Source organism: Oryx dammah, unplaced genomic scaffold, assembly GCF_014754425.2.
Source record: "Oryx dammah isolate SB20612 unplaced genomic scaffold, SCBI_Odam_1.1 HiC_scaffold_11210, whole genome shotgun sequence".
Lineage (NCBI taxonomy): Eukaryota > Metazoa > Chordata > Mammalia > Artiodactyla > Bovidae > Oryx > Oryx dammah.
In genome coordinates, this window is record NW_024080603.1 from 1,140,287 (window position 1) to 1,159,813 (window position 19,527).

The 19,527-nt window shown below is 41.7% G+C and overlaps 1 protein-coding gene across 1 annotated transcript in view; it reads right to left on the reverse strand.

Annotated features, from left to right (window-relative positions):
- LOC120860949 (ras GTPase-activating-like protein IQGAP2) overlaps positions 1-19,527 on the reverse strand; it is a 309,525-nt gene that overhangs the window by 16,680 nt on the left and 273,318 nt on the right. The window contains exons 24-30 of the mRNA XM_040236658.1: positions 18,737-18,961; positions 17,249-17,389; positions 16,818-16,902; positions 16,020-16,252; positions 13,374-13,506; positions 6,433-6,535; positions 5,763-5,904 (exon numbers count right to left, since the gene is read on the reverse strand). Coding sequence (XP_040092592.1) covers positions 5,763-5,904; positions 6,433-6,535; positions 13,374-13,506; positions 16,020-16,252; positions 16,818-16,902; positions 17,249-17,389; positions 18,737-18,961 — 1,062 coding nt within the window. The remainder of the gene's footprint in view (positions 1-5,762; positions 5,905-6,432; positions 6,536-13,373; positions 13,507-16,019; positions 16,253-16,817; positions 16,903-17,248; positions 17,390-18,736; positions 18,962-19,527) is intronic.

Genomic DNA, 19,527 nt, shown 5'->3' on the forward strand with positions numbered 1-19,527 from the left:
AATGAGAATGCATGGGGCTTGTAAACTGGTGTGGCCCCTTAGGTTCGGCCATTGCATTCAAAGGGTGTCTGTTATTACACCCTGGCCAGGACCATTCCTGAGCCTGCCCGTCTGCCACCTGCCTTACAATGTGCCCAGGGCTGAAAAGGAATTGGTGTTGATGGAAGCTAAAAATCATGTGATTACACATTTTTATCACCAGGCCTCAAATCCCCTTAGCCACTTAACTGCTCATGCCAGTTTGGACCAAAACCAAGGAAATCTTTCAACTGGATGACAGATGTCTAAACTGAATTATGTGATAGGAAAAAAATTCTCAAGAGATAACAAGCACTCAGGCAGTTAAGTATGAGTAAAAGCCACAAATAATGCTTTCTACTTATACACACGTACTTCCATAGAAACACAAGCTTAATAAAGGCCAAAAGGATCACATACTATAAGTTAAATCAAAAGTTATAATAAGAGGGATTTACAACTGTACAGTTCTTTATAATTTATAAGGTGTCGTTGTGCGACCTCATTCACTCATCAGAGCCCTCCTGTCCCCATCTCCCCTCCTCTCCATTTAATGGATAAAGGAAACAAATGCTTAGGTGATTTGATCAGAGTCCAGCTGCTAATGTGTGAGACTGAGGCTGTAATCCTGGCTCTTCCTAGGACTCCTCAACCAGGCTTTTTTGTTTGTTCTTTTAATACCACCATGCTTGGTAGTGAGGTGGTGCAGTGGTGAAGAATCTGCCTGCCAGTGCAGGAGACTCGGGTTTCATCCCTGGGTTGGGATGATCCCCTGGAGGAGGAAACGGCAACTCACTTCAATATTTTTGCCCAATAAAATCCCATGGACAGAGGAGCCCGGTGGGCTACAGTCCATGGGGTTGCAAAGAGTTGGACAAAACTGAGCGACTGAGCACATGGTTGGTAATATTTTCAAAATGGCAATATCCCAGACTGACACTGCAGGCAGATTCTTTACGAGCTGAGCTACCAGGGAAGCCTATTTCAAAGTGTATATTAACTGAATATCAATGGCCTGTGATATAAAGCATGTCAGCGACTAGCTCTTGCTTCCCATTATTTTAGAATTTAATTTCCTCACCTCACAGATAAAGACTCAGATTAGACAGTCTCCAAGCCCCCCATCAGTGACATCTTTTATAATTATCTGTTAGTAACAGGATTTTGAAATATATACTTAAGGCATAATGTATTTGGAACTAAGGCTTGCTTCACATCATGGAGTAAATTCTACTGACTGTTTTGGGCAACACCCAAATTCCACTTCTGAAGAAGGCTACTTGGTCAGTCTTCAAGTTGTTATCCACAATGAGTGCTGGCTGTTTAGTGAAGGGCTCCGCCAAGACTAGGATCTCAAAGTATGCCCAGAGGAAGGCTTTCAAGACCCTAGAGGCCAGTGAATGCAGTAAATTATTGAATCTATTAAAATACTGGCCCAATAGCCTTTTTTATATCTATGGAAAAGTTGATCTGACAGTTCCAAGGAACCCCAGGCAGCCAAAAGAATCTTAAAAAAGAACAAGTTGGAGGATTCATACTTCCCAATTTCAAAACTTACTACAAAGCTACAGTGATAAATGTAGTGTGGTGCTAGCATAAGGACAGACATATAGATCAATGGAATAGAATTCAGAGTCTAGACAAACCATACATGCATGGTGGATCAGCTTTTGACAAGGGTCTAGACCACTTAATGGAGAAAGACTAGTCTCTTTAAGGAATAATGGTGGAAAACTGGACATCCATGTGCAAAAGATTATTTGGGATCCTAACCTTCCACCATACACAAAAATTCACTCAAAAGGGATCACGGCTGTAAAAGCTGAAACTATGGAACACTTAGAAAAAACGTAGAAGTAAATCTTCATGATCTTGGATTGGGCAGTGAATTCTCATATATGACACCAAAAGCACAATAAACAGCAAAAAATAGATAAACTGCACTTCGTTAAGTTAAACAACTTCTTCTACAGAAAAGGATTGTACCAAGAGAATAAAAAAGACGACTCCCAGAAGGGGGGAAAATGTTTTCAAATCATATATATGATAGGGATTTACTATCCAGAACATTTAAGAACTCTCACAACTCTGCAACAAAAAGGTAAAAATCAAGCTTAAAAATGGGCAAAAAACTTTAACAGACATTTCTACAAAGAAGACATAGAAATGACTGATAAGCACAAGGAAAGATGCTAAACATTACTAATCATTAGGGAAATGCAAGTCAAAACCACAATGAGATACTACTTCATGCCCACTAGGATGGCTATAACAACAAAACAAAACAGAAAATAAATTTTGGCGAATTATGGAAAAACTGAAACCTTCATACCTTGTTGGTGGGAAAAATGTCTGGCAGTTCCTCAAAACAGAACTACCATATGACCTAGCAATTCCACTGCTAAGTATACACCCCAAAGAACTGAAAATAAGTGTTCAAATACAAAGCTGTGTATAAATATTTGCGGTAGTACTATTCACTATTGCCAAAATGTAACAACTACCCAAATAGCCATGATACTATGGTATATCCATACAATGGAATATTATTCAGCCAAAACCACACTTAATAAAGGAAGCCAGATGCAAAAGGCCACATCTTGTATAATTCCAATTATACGAAATTTCCAGAATAGGCAGGTTCGTGGAGACAGAAAACAGATTAGTGATTTCCAGGACTGGAGAGCAGGGTCTGAAAAGGTACCCCAGAGATGACTATTTAAAGTAGGGGGTCACTTTGGGAGTGATGACAATATTCTGGAACTAGATAGTAGCGACGCTTGCACAACATTCTGGATGTATTAAGCACCACCAACTTGTACATTTAAAAGGTTAGAATGGGGGACTTCTCTGGTGGTCCAGTGGCTAAGATGCTATGCTCCCGAGGCACGGGGCACGGGTTCATCCCAGGCCAGGGAGCTAGGTCCCACATACTGCAGCTAAAGATCTCGCACGCTACCACGAAGACAGAGGATGCCACGTGCCACAACGTAAGACCTGGGGCAGCCACATAAATAGAAAACTAATACTTTGGGAAAGAAAAGTTAGAATGGGTAAAGCAACCTCACTCCAATAAAAATTAATTTTAAAAAAGGTTAGGATGGTAACTTTTGCGTTGTATTTTACCACGAAATGCAAAAGTAAATGCATGAAGCTGCTGGCTGGCTCCATCCTGTATGGGAACTAAAGAGCAGACAGTACTTGTGTCCAGGGCACTGTGGGGGAGACGGGCGAGGGGGACCCACACAGGGGCTGAGAAGGCTGAGGAACGCACCAGGCCTTCCTGGCCAGGATGCACCGCTCCCAACAGGGCTGACTTCCATGGTTTCGCTTTCAAAATGTGAATTCCCTAAATTCGCAGAGATGTGGAGACTCGTATTCAGAAATGAGTATAAATATACCTGATGTTCAGGCTGTCTGATGTTTGAGACCATCCCAGTCATGATCTTCCATTCGTTAATGCCGGCTTTTGAGCTGATTGCATTTAGAAAATGGCATTCAAATACCAGACAAAACTAATTATGAAAAAATTTCCTCCTCTTACTTCTAAAAGACAAAGCTTATGAGATCATAGGATAACTGGCCTGACTGAATTTACATGGTGGAACCACACCATCTGTGTCTCCAGTTACCTCTGCAATCGGCACATGCTCAGAGGGGCCCAGGGAGCGGCCTCCACAGTTTTCTCCCTTTCTGCTCTGTTGCCCTGTCCCAAGTTGTCTCCTTGCAAGAGCAATCTGACTTGGTCGCCAGTAGTTGAAAGCAACTGCCTTCAACTCTAATGAGGCCAAGGTTGTGCAAGAGTCCTGCAGTCTGTCCTGGGTCCTGCAGATGAGCAGGGCTATCCATCGCACGGCAGACCCCTGAAGGCAGGTACTCTTAAATGACCTGCTCACCACTGGGTCCTCAACTTCAAGCCCAGTGCCATTGACACAGGTTGAAACTCAAGTATTTGGCTATCTGAACAACCAGAGTCTTAGAGATAACTGGAGCACAAAATAAGCAAGCCTAGCAGAAGAAGCACATATGTAGGTACTGCAACACAGCACACTGAGTTAAGCGTTGTTGGTTTTGTTTTTTTTTTTTTTTTTGCCATTTTCATGGGATTGAATATCTGGAAAAAATCAACTAGAAATGAGTGCTGTCTGAGGCATGTTGGTGGTAGAAGAGAAAGCTCCTGCTGCCAGTGAAAACAACCTCAGAATTCAGGACATGTAACTCGGGAGTCACATGTAAAGTATCATTTAAATGTTTATTTCCTTTTGCCCCTATTTCCCACTTCCATTTTCTACCTCACCCCAATGTACAACTGTTGTAACGTGCTAATACAAATCCATTTGATTCTATTAGTTCTTAAAAACTGTACGCTGGGTGAGCCCCTGGCTTTGGTTTATGATTATGACATTTCAGCTCATGGTGATGGACCGTTCTCTCTTACTCTGAATGTAAAGGACTGATGTACAATGTCTTCGAGGCCTTGACAGAAAAAGTACAGTATTAAGGGTATGAAAACTTCATGTGAATCTTCAAGGACAGGGAGCTGACTATAAATAAAGTCAAAGTTGGTCAAGCTATCTAGGCTTAGTTTAATAGAAAAGATGTCTAATAAGTCAGAGAACAGCATTATGTCTTACTGTGTGTGACTTTTATGTTAATGCTTTCTACCAGAAAATAAATTAGGTACAAGGTATTTCCTTGAACTTCCTTGTTCTTTTGACCCCTGGAACAGTTATTTCCTTTCAGCTACCTGAGGACTTTCATAGGCTGAATTAATCATTTGTTAAAGGGAAGGAATTACTACAAGGAAAACTAAAAAACAAGATAAGCTTTAGAAAATATTATAATATTTACGTCTCTCAAATTATAAAGACTCCATTATTCCTGGTTAGATTTTTGATGGATAAACACACTGTTTTCAATATTTCGGCTTCCTTGGTGGCTCAGTGGCAAAGAATTCGCCTCCAGTGAAGAGATGTGGAGATCCCCTGGAGAACGAAAGGGCTCCCCACTCCAGGATTTTTGCCTGGGAAATCCCATGGATGGAGAAGCCTGGTGGGCTACAGTTCACGGGGTTGCAAAAGAATTGGATACAACTTAGCGACTAAAACGACAAACGTTTCAATATTTAAAAATGACTTGAAATTTAGTCTAATTTGAATTTGCACGGTTTAAGATGCATAATTGGGACTCCCTGGTGGTCCAGTGGTTTAGAAAAAGCGAAAGGGTTAGTCTCTCAGTCACGTCTGACTCTTTGTGACCCCACGGACTGTAGCCCGCCAGGCTCCTCTGTCCATGGGATTCTCCAGGCCAGAATACTGAAGTGGGAAGCCATTCCCTTCTCCAGGGGATCTTCCTGACCCAGGGATCGAACCCTGGTCTCCTGCACTGCAGGCAGATTCTTCACTACCTGAGCCACCACAGAAGCCCAGTGGTTAAGCATCTGCCTGCCAGCGCAGGGGACCCCGGATTGACCCCTGGTCCAGAAGATCTCACAGGCCGTAGGGCAACTCAGTGCACGCACCACAACCACTGACCCCAGACTCCACGCCCACAGTCTGCAGCTCCTGAATGAAGCCTGTGTGTTAGAGCCTGTGCCCGGCGACAAGAGAAGCCGCCACCGCTCTGCGACTAGAGAACGCCTCTGCATAACGAGGACCCAGTGCAGCCAGAGATATGTACATAGAGGACATTGTTTAAAAAAGATGGGAAAATGGAAATGTGTGCTCTTTAAGCCCCAAACTTACTTGATCATGAGGCTTTGGCCATCTATAGCTTCACCATCTCCTATGTCGTACTTGCTGGTGAGGTAAAGGGAAATCTCAGTCTTGGAGAGTTGATTTAGTGTGTTTACCTTGTCAGGGTCATTAGGGTCAACAGCTCCTTCTCCTGCAGAATAAAGCACTGTTATTTTCCAATTCACTGATTGTGACAGTAACATCAACAATGTAAGATAAAGGTTCTGTAGGAAACGTGGGGCTTGGTAGCTGAGCAGCAGATCGTGGTCATCAGAGAAAACCACGTTCCAATATCCTTACAGTGGCTTTTAAAAATCTTTAAACATTAAAATAGCACGGGACATTGATATTCAAAATTTGGAAAAATTACTGAAAGAGAACTGTCAATAAAAGACATCATTGGAAAAAATAACAAGGGGCTTTTAGTAAATTTTGCTGTTTTTCTTTATGATTGACAAACCCTTTTTGACATATATAGAGCTTCAAGAATACTAAATCGCTTTATAATTGAGCATACTAAGAAGTGCAGAGTCCTTCATGTAGAAAGGGGCTGGTGTAGCGATTATCCTTTAAATGAACCTGTGTATTAAATAAATCAGATTTTTTGATCTAGGATATGAAAACCAACCAACCATCCAACCAACCAACCAAATACAAACCAGAGGGAAGACGCTCTTACCAAGAAAAGACTCCACATTAGGGACCTCTTCCAGCAACTCCAACAGTTCATTCAGTAAGTCATTCTTTTCAGGTGCAATTGCATCTTGGTGTTCCAACAAGAGCTTTACGCAGAAAGCAACACACAGACAAAGATACAAGTCAATTCTCATGGGCTACCGTATTTACATAGTTCTCTTCCTGATTTTTCATGATAACTTCCTTCTGATATTGCTTGAATCTTAAATTCAAGTCTGACATTTATTAAAATTAGAGACCACAGAGAAACCAGTTTGTATTTTATCTTAGAGGCAAGTGCATACTCTTTATCAAGAAAATGTAGTTTTTATGAAAGGTGTTCATAAACACTCTTTCAGCAAAATCTTGCAAAATCTGTCAAGAGGCAGTCTTCTTCCACCTAAACCCTGTGCTTCTTCCACGTTTATATAAAAGGTCAAAGTTGAGGGATAAATTAGGAGTCTGGGATTAACATACATACACTACTATACATAAAATAGATAACCAACAAGGACCTACTGTACAGCATAAGGAACTATACTCAATATTTTGTAATAACCTATAAGGGAAAAGAATCTGAAAGAGTGTATATATGTGTGCGTACATATTAGTTAGTTCAGTTAGCTTAGTCACTCAGTCTTGTCCAACTCTTTGTGACCCCATGAATCGCAGCACGCCAGACCTCCCTGTCCATCACCAACTCCCGGAGTTCACTCAGACTCACATCCATCGAGTCAGTGATGCCATCCAGCCATCTCATCCTCTGTCATCCCCTTCTCCTCCTGCCCCCAATCCCTCCCAGCATCAGAGTCCTTTCCAGTGAGTCAACTCTTCGCATGAGGTGGCCAAAGTACTGGAGTTTTAGCTTTAGCATCAGTCCTTCCAATGAACACCCAGGACTGATCTTTAGGATGGACTGGTTGGATCTCCTTGCAGTCCAAGGGACTCTCAAGAGTCTTCTCCAACACCACAGTTCAAAAGCATCAGTTCTTTGGCGCTCAGCCTTCTTCACAGTCCAACTCTCACATCCATACATGACCACTGGAAAACCATAGCCTTGACTAGATGGACCTTTGTTGGCAAAGTAATATCTCTGCTTTTGAATATGCTGTCTAGGTTGGTCATAACTTTCCTTCCAAGGAGTAAGTGTCTTTTAATTTCATGGCTGCAGTCACCATCTGCAGTGATTTTGGAGCCCCCCCAAAATAAAGGCAGCCACTGTTTTCCTGTCTATTTCCCATGAAGCGATGGGACCAGATGCCATGATCTTAGTTTTCTTAATGTTGAACTTTAAGCCAACTTTTTCACTCTCCTCTTTCACTTTCATCAAGAGGCTTTTTAGTTCCTCCTGACTTTCTGCCATAAGGGTGGTGTCATCTGCATATCTGAGGTTATTGATATTTCTTCTGGCAATCTTGATTCCAGCTTGTGTTTCTTCCAGCCCAGCGTTTCTCATGATGTACTCTGCATATAAGTTAAATAAGCAGGGTGACAATATACAGCCTTGGCGTATTCCTTTTCCTATTTACACACACACATATACATACATAATATATATACATATATATTCTGAATCACCTTTGCTGTATACCTGAAACTAACATAACATTGTAAATCAACTACACTCCAATAAAAAAGAGAAAAAAAAGTCAAAGCTGGAGGAAAAGAATCTAAAATAACGCAGAAGTCTCTTGACTAACATGATAGCAAACTGCAAGGGCATTTCCGTATCTCTTCAGAGAAAAATTACACAGTATTCAAACACTATAGTTATATTTTTAAAAATCAGCACTATTAGCTATTTTATTTTTTGGAGATGTTTAGTAATCAACTTATTAAGAGATAATTCACATACCATACAATCCACCCATTTAAAGTGTATAATTCAACATTTATTAGTATATTTCATAGAGTTGTGCAACCATTTTTACACCAATTTTAGAGCATTTTTAGCATTTACCCCATGTCCAAAGAAACGCTGTATCTTTCAGCAGTCATCTGAAAATAACCTTGTTTCCATAGATTTTCCTCTTCTGGACCTTTTATATGTATACGTTATATATATATAAATATATATATATATAATCATATAAAATGTGGGCTTTTTGTGACTAGTTCCTACACTATTAGATATTTTAATCTGTCTGGCATTAATGATCTTTCATGGGTGGGGATGGCAGAGATGCCCATACATCTGAGACTCAGATGTACCAGCTGGTTCTTCCTTTCAGAATTTAAAAAAAAAAAAAAAAAGATCAGTGGTAACACTGCTGGGTGTTCGCCAGGTCTTAGAGGAAATAATAACTCTGGAGGAACAGCAGCATCCAGGACAACACATTTGCTTTTGTTTTCATTTAGAATTAAATTAAAATTTAATGTTTCCAAAATATGAGACCTGTACCCCTGGTGATAGGAAATATTTCAGTTGTTTTGAGTAACTATCTTACAAAACAAAAATCAGAATCATATGATAAAATTAGTCTTTTCCATTTTTAATCTCTCTTTTTCAGCAGCTTTACTGAGATATGACTAACACATGCCCGGGCTCCCAGGTGGCTCAGTGGTAAAGAATCCACTTGCCAGTGTAGGAGATTCAGGAGACAAGAGTTCAATCCCTGGGTCAGGAAGATCCCCTGGAGTGAAACACAGCAACCCTGGCCAGTATTCTTGCCTGGAAAAATCCCATGGACAGAGGAGCCTTGCGGGCTGCAGTCCACGGGGTCACAAAGAGTGGACACGACTGAGCAACTAAGTATGCAAGACTGATGTTGAGCTTTCACGTGTTTAGGACGATTGTATATCTTCCTTGAAGAAATCTCTATTCAGATGATTTGCCTGTTTAAAAAATTATTTTTTAAAATACAGATCACAAAATCTACCATCTTAACCATTTTTAAGTGTACAGTTCCGTAGTGTTAAGTACATTAATGTGCCTCCAATCTAGGTAACTCTTTCATCTTGCAAAACTGAAACCACATCCATTCAACAGCTTCCCAGTCCACCATTCCACTTTTCTGTCTCTGAATTTGACTACTCTAGGTATCCTGTATAAGAGGAATGATACAGTATTTGCTTTTTTCCATCTGGTTTACTTCACTTTGCGTAACATCCTCAAGGTTTATCCATGCTGCAGCATCCGAATTTCCTTCCTACTCAAGGCTGGATAAAATTCTGTTGTATGTCTGTATCACATTTTTTCTACACCACATGTTGTTTATAAATGGACACTCGGTTGCTTCCACCTTTCGGCAACTGTACAAGGCTACAACGAACGGGAGGGTACAAGTGTCTTTGACTTTGCTTTTTGAGTATGTACCCAGAACTGAGTATGTTCTTCACTTCTTTGAGAAACGATCACATTGTTTTCTACAGCAGCTTGTACCATTTAACATTCCCACTGACAGTATAACAGGGTTCTAATTTTTCTATATCTTTGCTAACATATTTTCCAGTTTTTGTTTTTATATTAATAGTAGCCACCATAACGGGTGTAAGGTGGTATCTTGTGTGGTGGTGTTTTTTTTTTTCCTCCAAGTCAAATGACAGATTCACTGGCTGTCTCTGTTATACAACGAGGCAAAAGCACTGCAGTTTTGATTTGTATTTCCCTAGACATGAGTGATGCTGAACATCTTCATGTGCTCGTCAGTCATCCGTCTTCTTTGGAAAAACATCGATTCAAGTCTCTAGTTCACTTTAGAATTGGGTTGCTTTCTGTTGCTGTTCGATTGTGGGAATGGTTTACATATTCTGGATATTAACTTTAAATCAGACATGTGATTTGCAAGTTTTTCTCCCATTCTGTCGGTTGCTTTTTCACCATGTTCATTGTGTCATTTGAGACACAGCTGTCCATTTTTATTTTCAGTGGTCCATTTTTAAATCAGATTATTTATCTCCTCATTGAGTTGTAGGTTTTCTTCATACATTCTGGATACAAGTTTTTTGACAGATATACTATCTATAATTATTTTCTCTCATCTTCTTGGTTGTCTTTCTCAATTTCCTGATGGCAATGTTTACAGCATAAAAGTTTCTGACTTTGAGGAGGTCCAATTTATGTCTTTTTTGTCTGGGTGTCTTTTTTCTTTTCGTGGCTTATATATTTGGTGTCATATCTAAGAAATCACTGCCTATCCAAGGCTGCAAAGATTTACTCCTGTGTTTTCTTCTAAGAGTCTTATATGTATATATTTTGAAAGATTTATTTATTTACTGATGGCGGTGCTCGGTGATCTTTGCTGTACACAGGCTTTCTCTAGCTGTGGTGTGAACTTCCTATTGCAGCGGCTTCTCTGGTTGCGGAGTCCAGGCTCCAGGGGCACCGGCTTCAGTGGTGGTGCTGTGCACGCCTAGTTGCCCTGAAGCATGTAGAATCCTCCTGGACCAGAGATTGAAGTGTCCCCTGCACTGGCAGGTGGAGTCTTAGCCACTGGACCATGTGGGAAGTTCCCCTTTCTACTCTCTCTCTCTCTTTTAAAGAATTATATATATACTTTGCTTTTGGTGATGTGGGATCTTAGTTCCCCAACCAAGGATTGATCAAGCCTGTGCCCCCTGGAGTGGAAGCCTGTATTCTTAACCACTGGGCCACCAGGGAAGTCCATCCACTCTGTTTTAATCGTGAAGATTAGCAAAGGAGAGAGTTATCTGTTCAACGTCGCATTTTCCGTAACATTCCCTGATACTTACAAATTGGGTTTTTAAGAAAGGGAGAGGAAGCCTCAGGTGCATAGCTTCCAGGAAGCAACTATGTTCAATTATTGTGTTTTCGTTACATTATTTACTTTTAAAGTTTCTGTCCACTGCAAGGCATGCTAGTTTTTTCTGCTATGGTTGGGTTTAAAGAAAGATGCTATCTGAATAATAGAGATAATACAAAGACATGGTGAAATCTGGAAGGCTAGTACAGTGGATGTTTGGGAGGGGGAAGGTAAGTCAAAGACAAGAATAAACAAAGCAAGGTGGGTCAAATCAATTTATATTCTTGTTCTCTCAAGAGAGGGGATAGCTGATTTGGCTGCTGTCTCTGGAAGGGACGATTTAGCAGCCACCTTCTACTCTCTATTCTGATAATTACAGAACGTAAAAAAAAAATCTGGAAATGTCTCCTTCAAGAGCTAATTTTGAGGTTGTATATGTTCCTTAGGGCACGAGGGGCGAGCATGTGGCCAAAGGTCTGGCCCGTCATGTGGCTGCCATGCCTGAGTCTCCTGCCTGGAGACAGAGGGTAAACAAGGACAGTCTTCCCTTGCAGTTACATTTCCCCACATTATTACATCTGCTTCCAACCACACACAGAAAGGAATTCCAAATCGGTTACAAGCCTTGTTTCCTGGGATTGGATTCTGTTTTTAATTCTTGTTAACAAAAGGAACAGATTATTCCTCTTTAAAGAGTAACAGTCTAAATGAACTACGGTAATGTTCTCTCTCTGCTATCCTTGGGAAAGAATCTCCCTTTCCCTCCACATGGCTATTGTCCTTAGCACACATGTAGTCAACATGTGGACTTTTTTTTTTTGAGATGAATAATTTACCACAGAAATAGACAAATGGGTCGAGGTCCAAATATGAATGAGTCAATCTGTTTGTTAGGAAATTATTTTTGCAAATGGTGTATTACTGGACATGTCCGCTGGCTGACTTGGGGTGTTTATATATAGGGAAAACAAGTACAGCCTCTTTATTTAATCAACCCACTCAGTCCCTCAGCTGGTCTTTCAGAACTGTTTTTGTTTAGGGTCACTCAAAATACTGATGGAGAGCTTGCTGCAGAATTCAAGGAAGGTTCCCTGTCCCAGCCCTGAAAGGAGGAGATCAAAAGTAGATCCAATCTTTCTTTCCAACCCATATGTAAACTTTGGTTACTTAGAAGAGTTTGATAATAAAGAGTGAAATTTGGGGCAGCCAATTTTTGCCGCTCGTTAGTATATATTTGGTGGGGACGGGGCAAGAGCTTTTGGAGATGTGTCTTTGTTGTGCTTTTCTCCAGTTGTGTGTATAATCGGAAGCTGGGTGTATCCTTAACCACTTCTGGGGCTTCCTGACCTTTAGTCTGTGTCTGAGTCACCTGGGGTCTGGTTAGAACGCAGGTTCTGATTTTGTAGGTCTTGCAAGGATTTCTAGTATTAGCTTAGCATAGCCATTTCCAAAACCGTTCTTGGAAAGATTATGTTTTAAGAACCTAGCTGCTTCAGAATAAGTTCTGTTTGGTCTTAAACAAAGAACCTCACAATACTGAGAAAACTGCCCTGCCTCTAAAATGCACCTAATACAGGCTTATGGTTGACGGTGATGTCTGTGTGTGAACAGGAGGGCGGCACTCTGACGTAGCACTGACTGAAATTGCTTGCTTCTAAGAAATGGGGTTTTCTAGGACAACAGAAGAGATTCTTTGTAGGTGGCTGTTGTTGGAGGTGGGGGGTGGGAGTCTTGTTTTCCCCAACCTAGAGCAGCCTGTTTACTCCCTCTCTCTTTATGTCCAAACCTTCGAAGAGAGGGAACATTCTTATTTTCCCAGAAAAATTGCTAGAATAGCAAAGAGAATTCCCGAAATGGGAAGAGACTGACCATGGGGTTCAGGCAGTATGGCCTTGCTGGGTGGAGAAAATACCAGGACGGCCCCTGCTCAAGGCTCAAGCCCTTCACCATCTGACTGTAGAAGGATCATGGAAGAAGTAAATGTTCCTTTTTGGGAGAAGGAGTTTTCCTAACACGTAAGAATCAGAGAGTAAATGTATCATGTCAACAGTGAACTTTTCTTTTTTGGGAAGAGGAGGTTCATCAGTGTATAAGGGGCCGGGAATAAATAGTGTGTTTTTTAGGATTAAGAACACGAGCAGGAGTGCATGCTCACAGTAACTCTCTGCAGAAACTAAACATTCTCAAGATTAATGCCTGAACCCCGGGTCCACTGCTAAGACCCTCCTCCAGCCTCACTTACTGAATGTGTGTTGATGATTTCTTCAATTGAAATATAAATGACTGGCTTGCTGACTGTCACCACATCTGTGTATTTATCCATATTAAACTTTTCTTCTGGTTCAGGGACATTACATGCTTCTTTGAAATATTTCCTAAAAAAAGGAAAAAAAAGTTTTTAGAGTCAAATTTGTGAATAAGTTTTATCAAAATGGTGAGCTCTTCAGTGATGGGGAGGGCTTTGCGTTTTTCCACACTTACTGGAGGACCTAATCTAGCACCTTCTGGGCTGACTCTAGACGGTGAAGCCGAGTCCATGTTCCTGGGTATTGCACCCAGCTTCTCAAACAGGGACAGACAGAGCAGTTAGGCCTCAGGCCTTGTGACGGACCCAGTGCAATCAAACTAAGGGCATGTCGTTTAAAAAATATGACTTAAAAAATGCCCCCTGAAATCTAAATAGAAGTGTCAAGACTGATGTTCCCTAAGAATCAAGTCTTTTTAGAGAAAATAACCCTCAAAGCAGTTAAGCAATTAATTAAAAGAAAAAAAGGAAGTCAAAAGAGGTTCTAAGAGAAGATAAGGAATTATAAGAAATGATGCTACTTTTTTTAGTAACATCAAATTTGCTACTTTAATCGGCACAAACTTCTGCGGCCTCAACAGCCTTTCCGAGTTTGTTACCAATTTGACAAAAATGCAAGGAAAGCCTACTCCGCTCTTAATTGATCTAGACCACAGTGGTAAGGCTGTTAGGACCAGGCACACGGTTACATGCAACGGCCCCGCCCTCCAGTGCTCAGACTCTTCAAAAGTCTGCCCTTTTAAGCTACCATAAATTTCAACCAAGAGATGCAGAAAAGCCAGGTGTGCTGCGATAATGGCTTAGGAGGGATTCTTAGCACAGGTAGAACATGTATTTTAGTCTGTAAGTGTGTAAGTGCTTCCTATGCCTGAAGTATCCTTGGTGTATCTCGTAAGGGCACCCAAGACTTGTCCACCGGAAAGAGCCCTGCCTTCCCACCCCAAGGCCGGGGGAGGGGAACCGGCGGGCAGCCATGCCCCCCACCCCCGGACAGCTGGCCTCCCTGTGCTCCCGTGCCGATTGTCTTTCATGGTTGCTGAGGGACACAAAGGATGAATATAAGTGGAAGAGAAAAAAAAAAAAAGATGAATTTAGGAGATGGAGGGAGACTTTTGGATTGTTCTGGAAACATTGGTGTTTAGTAGGAATGATCTGACCAAAAAAGCAAGTATCAAAGAGCAGCTGAAGATTCGCAAGAAATGGATGTTACTTTTTTAGTCAGTGAGGATATCTAAAATTAGCAGTGTGAGAAAAATCAGGGTTTCTCCTAATAAGAGGATTGGGGGGAATTTCTTCACGAAAGGCAAAAAATTCCGAACAGAGATGAATGCTCATGAACTACCTCTGTCAGCAGATAAATCACTAATCTGGAGGAAAACTGAGGAGTAGAAAATTATCATTTTCCAAGTTGGGGCTACATGGATGTCACAGTTGTATGGCTGACTGACAGAAAAGAGAAAACGAATGCCAAGAGGAGTGCGCTTCCTTAGAGAGCTTCTGAGCGAGCAAACGAGCCTCCGAGACTCTCGCCTCCTCCCACGTCCCTTGGAATCATCAGTGATAGAACTTGGAAAGCATATGATCAATAGAACTGTCTCACATGTGTATTTCAGAGATGTTCAAGCATAGGACACATTCACACACAATCCTCAACAAGCTTATAACAGCTGGATTTTCCCCACCTGTCAAAACCAAATGCTCAGTTTCCTATCATTGTTTGGTGCAGATAAGGCAAGTTTTCCTGAATAGACAAAACATAATCCTTTTTCCAAGTTCAAAAAAGTAGAAGGTAGCTATTTTGATTCTTTTTTTTAATTCTAAGTACTCCAAGCCTAGGGGCTTCCCGAGTGGCTCAGCAGTAAAAAAATCCTCCTGCAATGCAGGAGCCAGGGGTTCGATCCCTGGGTTGGGAAGAGTCCCTGGAGCAGGAAATGGCAACTCACTCCGGTATTCTTGCCTGGAAAAATCCCATGGACAGAGGAGCCTGGAGGGCTACAGTCCAAAGGGTCACAAAGAATCGGACAAGACTGAGTGAGCACACACAAGCCTAAACATACCAAGATGATTAAATATTTCTTTTTGTCAAAAGCACAAATCATACATATGGGGATGACTCAATGTAACAGGGGCGCTCCGTATAGGGGTAGGATTGGGAACACCAGACGGAGGGAACTTGGCCTGATCTTCCCTGCTTCTTCTCTCTCACAGTGACAACCAGCACAAGAAATGCAAGCAGGGACTTTCCTGGTGGTCCATTGGGTAAGACTCTGCCCTTCCAAGGCAGGGGGTATGGGTTCAACCCCTGGTTGGGGAACTAAGATCCTGTATGCTGTGCAGTGTGGCCAAAAACATAAATGACTAAATAAAACTAAAATTAAAAAGGCTTTTTAAAAAAAAAAAGAAAAAAAAGAAGTTTATGCTAAGATGAAAATTTAATACAATTTATAATTAAAAAAGAAAAAAAAATGCAAGCAGCCCCCTGGGGCTCCTGCCCTCACCCCCAACTTCAGCTGTGGGCACAGAATACACATTACTCCCGTCCACCACCTTGCAAGCTTCTCCCAAGGTAATGACCCCTTTTACCTGAACTCCTGATACGTCTCGGATAAGTAACTGTTCATAGAGGAGAGGTGCTCGTTTTCTCCTTCGAAGAGCTTGTTGGAGGCTGCATGCTGCAGGACCTTGGCCACTGACCCCAAGTTTCTCCTCTGGTCGGAATTGATCTGGCCTCCGGCTGTCATGTCAATGATGTCAAAGCCATCTGGGGCGACAATGGCTGGGTTCATGTACCGGTAGTACAGGAGGTTTCCAACAATCTGGAGGGAGGCAGAGGAAGAGACTGTTTTTGAGAAAGAAAACTCAAGTTTGGAGTGTTTTTGTTTTGTTTTTTGGTCTCATGGCTGCGGGATATTGTAGTTCCCTGACCAGGGATTGAACCCAGACCCTTGGCAGTGAGATCTTGGAGTCCTAACCACTGGACCACCAAGCGAAGCCCCTGGAGGTGGTGGTTGTTGTTTTTTTTTAAAGTTAATATTAATCGACATTTCCCAAGATAGCAAGTCATTTTCTGATCTGAATCCTAACAAGGAGTTAAGTAAAGGTAGTGATTATAATCACACATTACAAATAAAGTTAAACTTATTTTTGGTGAAAATATACTATTGCCACCCAAATTTTCTAATATAAAGAATCTTGATAACATTTGAGAGCTCCCAATTAACCTCATAATAGTTAATAATCTTGAGAGTCATTAGAAGTAGAAGACTTGCAGCTTATTATAAATAGCCATACAAGGGGAAAGCCTTTACAAAATGGTGTGTTAGTAATTTTGGCTCCTACCCCCAAGAGAAGCTATGGTGAGATTACCCTTGAAAAATCTACCTTTAATAGCTCATCTTCTGTTGCATCAGGAAATTTCTCATGGATCGAATTCTTCAGTACTTTGGCTATATACCTCAATCCATAACTACATGGAAAACAGATGACAAAAGAAAATAATGGAAAAAGGCTAAGTGAGGAAGAAACACATTGCAATTGTTCCCGTCAACTAAAGCCGAGCAGCTTTCATAAAATTAAACACAAAATGAGATGGTGACGGAATCACAGGACTGCCACAGATGATCGTAACTGAGGACTGTTTTCTATCGTTCCCTCTTCCCAGAAGTTATGAATTGAAAACGCGCATGTAGGCAAACTTCCAAAGTCGTGAAGATGGTAAGAGGGAAACCCGTCTTTGCTACTGGGGTCTATTTTATATGGCATTTCAAGAACTTCTGGCAATGGAAGATAAAGGTGCCACGTATAGGACTTACGGCAGCAGATCGAGGGAGGAGATGATGGAATTCAGGACTTGGTCGGTGACTCTTCTCAGGTGCTCGATGGAGGCCTCCAGTTTGGCTCTCACTTCTGGGTATGTCAGCGCTTGCTCCGTGGTCACGTCGTAGGGCAGGTTGCTGAAACCACAACAAGGGCTTCTCATTAATTGGGGGCCTAGGCAGAAGCATTTGTGTCCTTGCCCCTTTGGTTCTCCAGTCAAGCTTCGTATGGTGAATTGGGGTTCGCCCACCGTCTCCAATGACAAAATGCTCGCTTGTGGGGGGGTGGGGGTGGGGAGACCCCACATGCCTGCAGAGAACCCTCAGCAGCTAGTTCATGGGGGTGACCCCAGGAGCTCCATCTGCGCTCTTCCAAAACAACAGGCAGACCCAGGAGAGGTAGACCCAGCTAACTCTCTCTCTTTTTAATCATAACGAGCAGTATGCTCCTTTCTAACTTTTTAAGTGGTGGAAAATTGCTTGACAATGTTGCCTTGATTTCTGCTGCACAGCAATGTGAATCGGTCATAATTATATATATCCCCTCCCTCTTGAGCTGCCCTCCCCTCCCCCCATCCCACTCCAAGAGCAGTATGTCTTTACAGAAAAAGTTGCCTATAAGCCAGCAAGGAGGTAGTACTGACCCAGAGACAGCTCCTTTTCCTATCTTAACTTTCTAGGTCCTCTGCACACGTGTGTACGGGTGTATAAGGCAGTTCATGTTTATACACATCCCATATAGATTCTTCGTGTGTGTATGTCTATAAATGCATGTATTTTCTTTACATAGAAAATGAGTTACTGTATCAAGCTACAAGCAAAAACTATATGGTGAACATTTTCCCCAGGCCAACAAATATATTTCTATACCACCATTCCCAATAGTTAGTTACTACTCCATTATGTGTTATACATTTATTTAACAGATTGCCCAAAGCTAAATATTTTGACTCTCCCTAACTTTGGCAAGTACAAACAATGCTGTGACAACCACCTATATAATTCTCTGTGCATATTCTAATGAAATTTTACAAGGAGCCCTTTTTCAGGAAATAAAAACCTGGGATAGCTTAGATCTACCGATACTACCTAAAATAAGCCGATCCCACCCGGCTAATTAATGCTTATATGTTCAAGTTATTTATTTGGTAACTGTAGAAAAGTAGGTATTATCAAGTGAAATCGTATACCATTTCAAGGTCCAGGTTTAGGAACATACAAGGAAAAACCAAGAGAAAGAACTACAGAAATTATGGCTTTGGGCATCAACTGGTACTGAAATCTGAAAATAAAATGTACCGCTAAGATAAGCAAGAGTCCAAGAATGTTGCCTGCCTGGAGATATTAAAGAGAGGTAATAAATCTTGGATTGCAAAGTAATTTTGTACAGTAAATTTTGTCTTTTAACTGTGTTTAAGAGTGTGTGTATCACACATAGAAGTGATAAAACATTGCTGAAAACCAGCATCGCCCTGGCTTCGCTACCTGGCTTCTCCAGTCTGCGTTTCCAGTTGGTTCACCCAGGCCTTGTACACCTCGACGGGGCTCGTGTTGATGATCAGGGACTTGTCATCAATGATCTCTTTTACCACCGGAGCCAGGAGCTGGCGCAGCGTGTTCTGCCCCCGGGCACCTCTGTTGAAGCTGACGACCATCTTGATGACCGTAGGGTTCCCAGTGACTATGTCCTGGACCTGGTCCACCTTGGATCTGAAAACAGCCCAAACCACACGAAGTGGCTCACTTCTGCGAACTGAGTTTTAAGCAGTGTATATTCTGACAGACAAGGGCTTTGGACAGGGGATGGGGGTGGGGAAGAAGGGGGCTGTATTTTAGCCTGTTGACGATCAAAGGCAGTGTGATTTAAAAGGAAGCTATCTCCCGTCTCTATTTGGTGAGGACACCTGTGTCCTTTGGGTGACATGCTGTCTTGGGTATTAAAACCTGAGTCTGAAATCTGCAGGAAGTTAGTTAGAGTAAAGCTTTCACGCGAAGTATGACCATTCTATCTGCCTTCATCACTAGACAACGAGCCTGAGGCATCCGGCCAAAGGTTTGCAGGGTAAACAGGGCCTGCAGAGTAGAATCTACAATGCAAAGTCTAATTCTTTGTCAGGAGTCACTGGAAGCCGGAGTGTCCATTAAATAAACTGGTTCCCAGAATCTACACTCCCACAATTAAAGAAAGAAGAGAAAGCTAGCGTTTGTAAGATGAGTGTTTGTTTTTAAAATTTTTGTTGGAGTAGAGGTGATTTACAACGTTGTGTTAAGTTTCA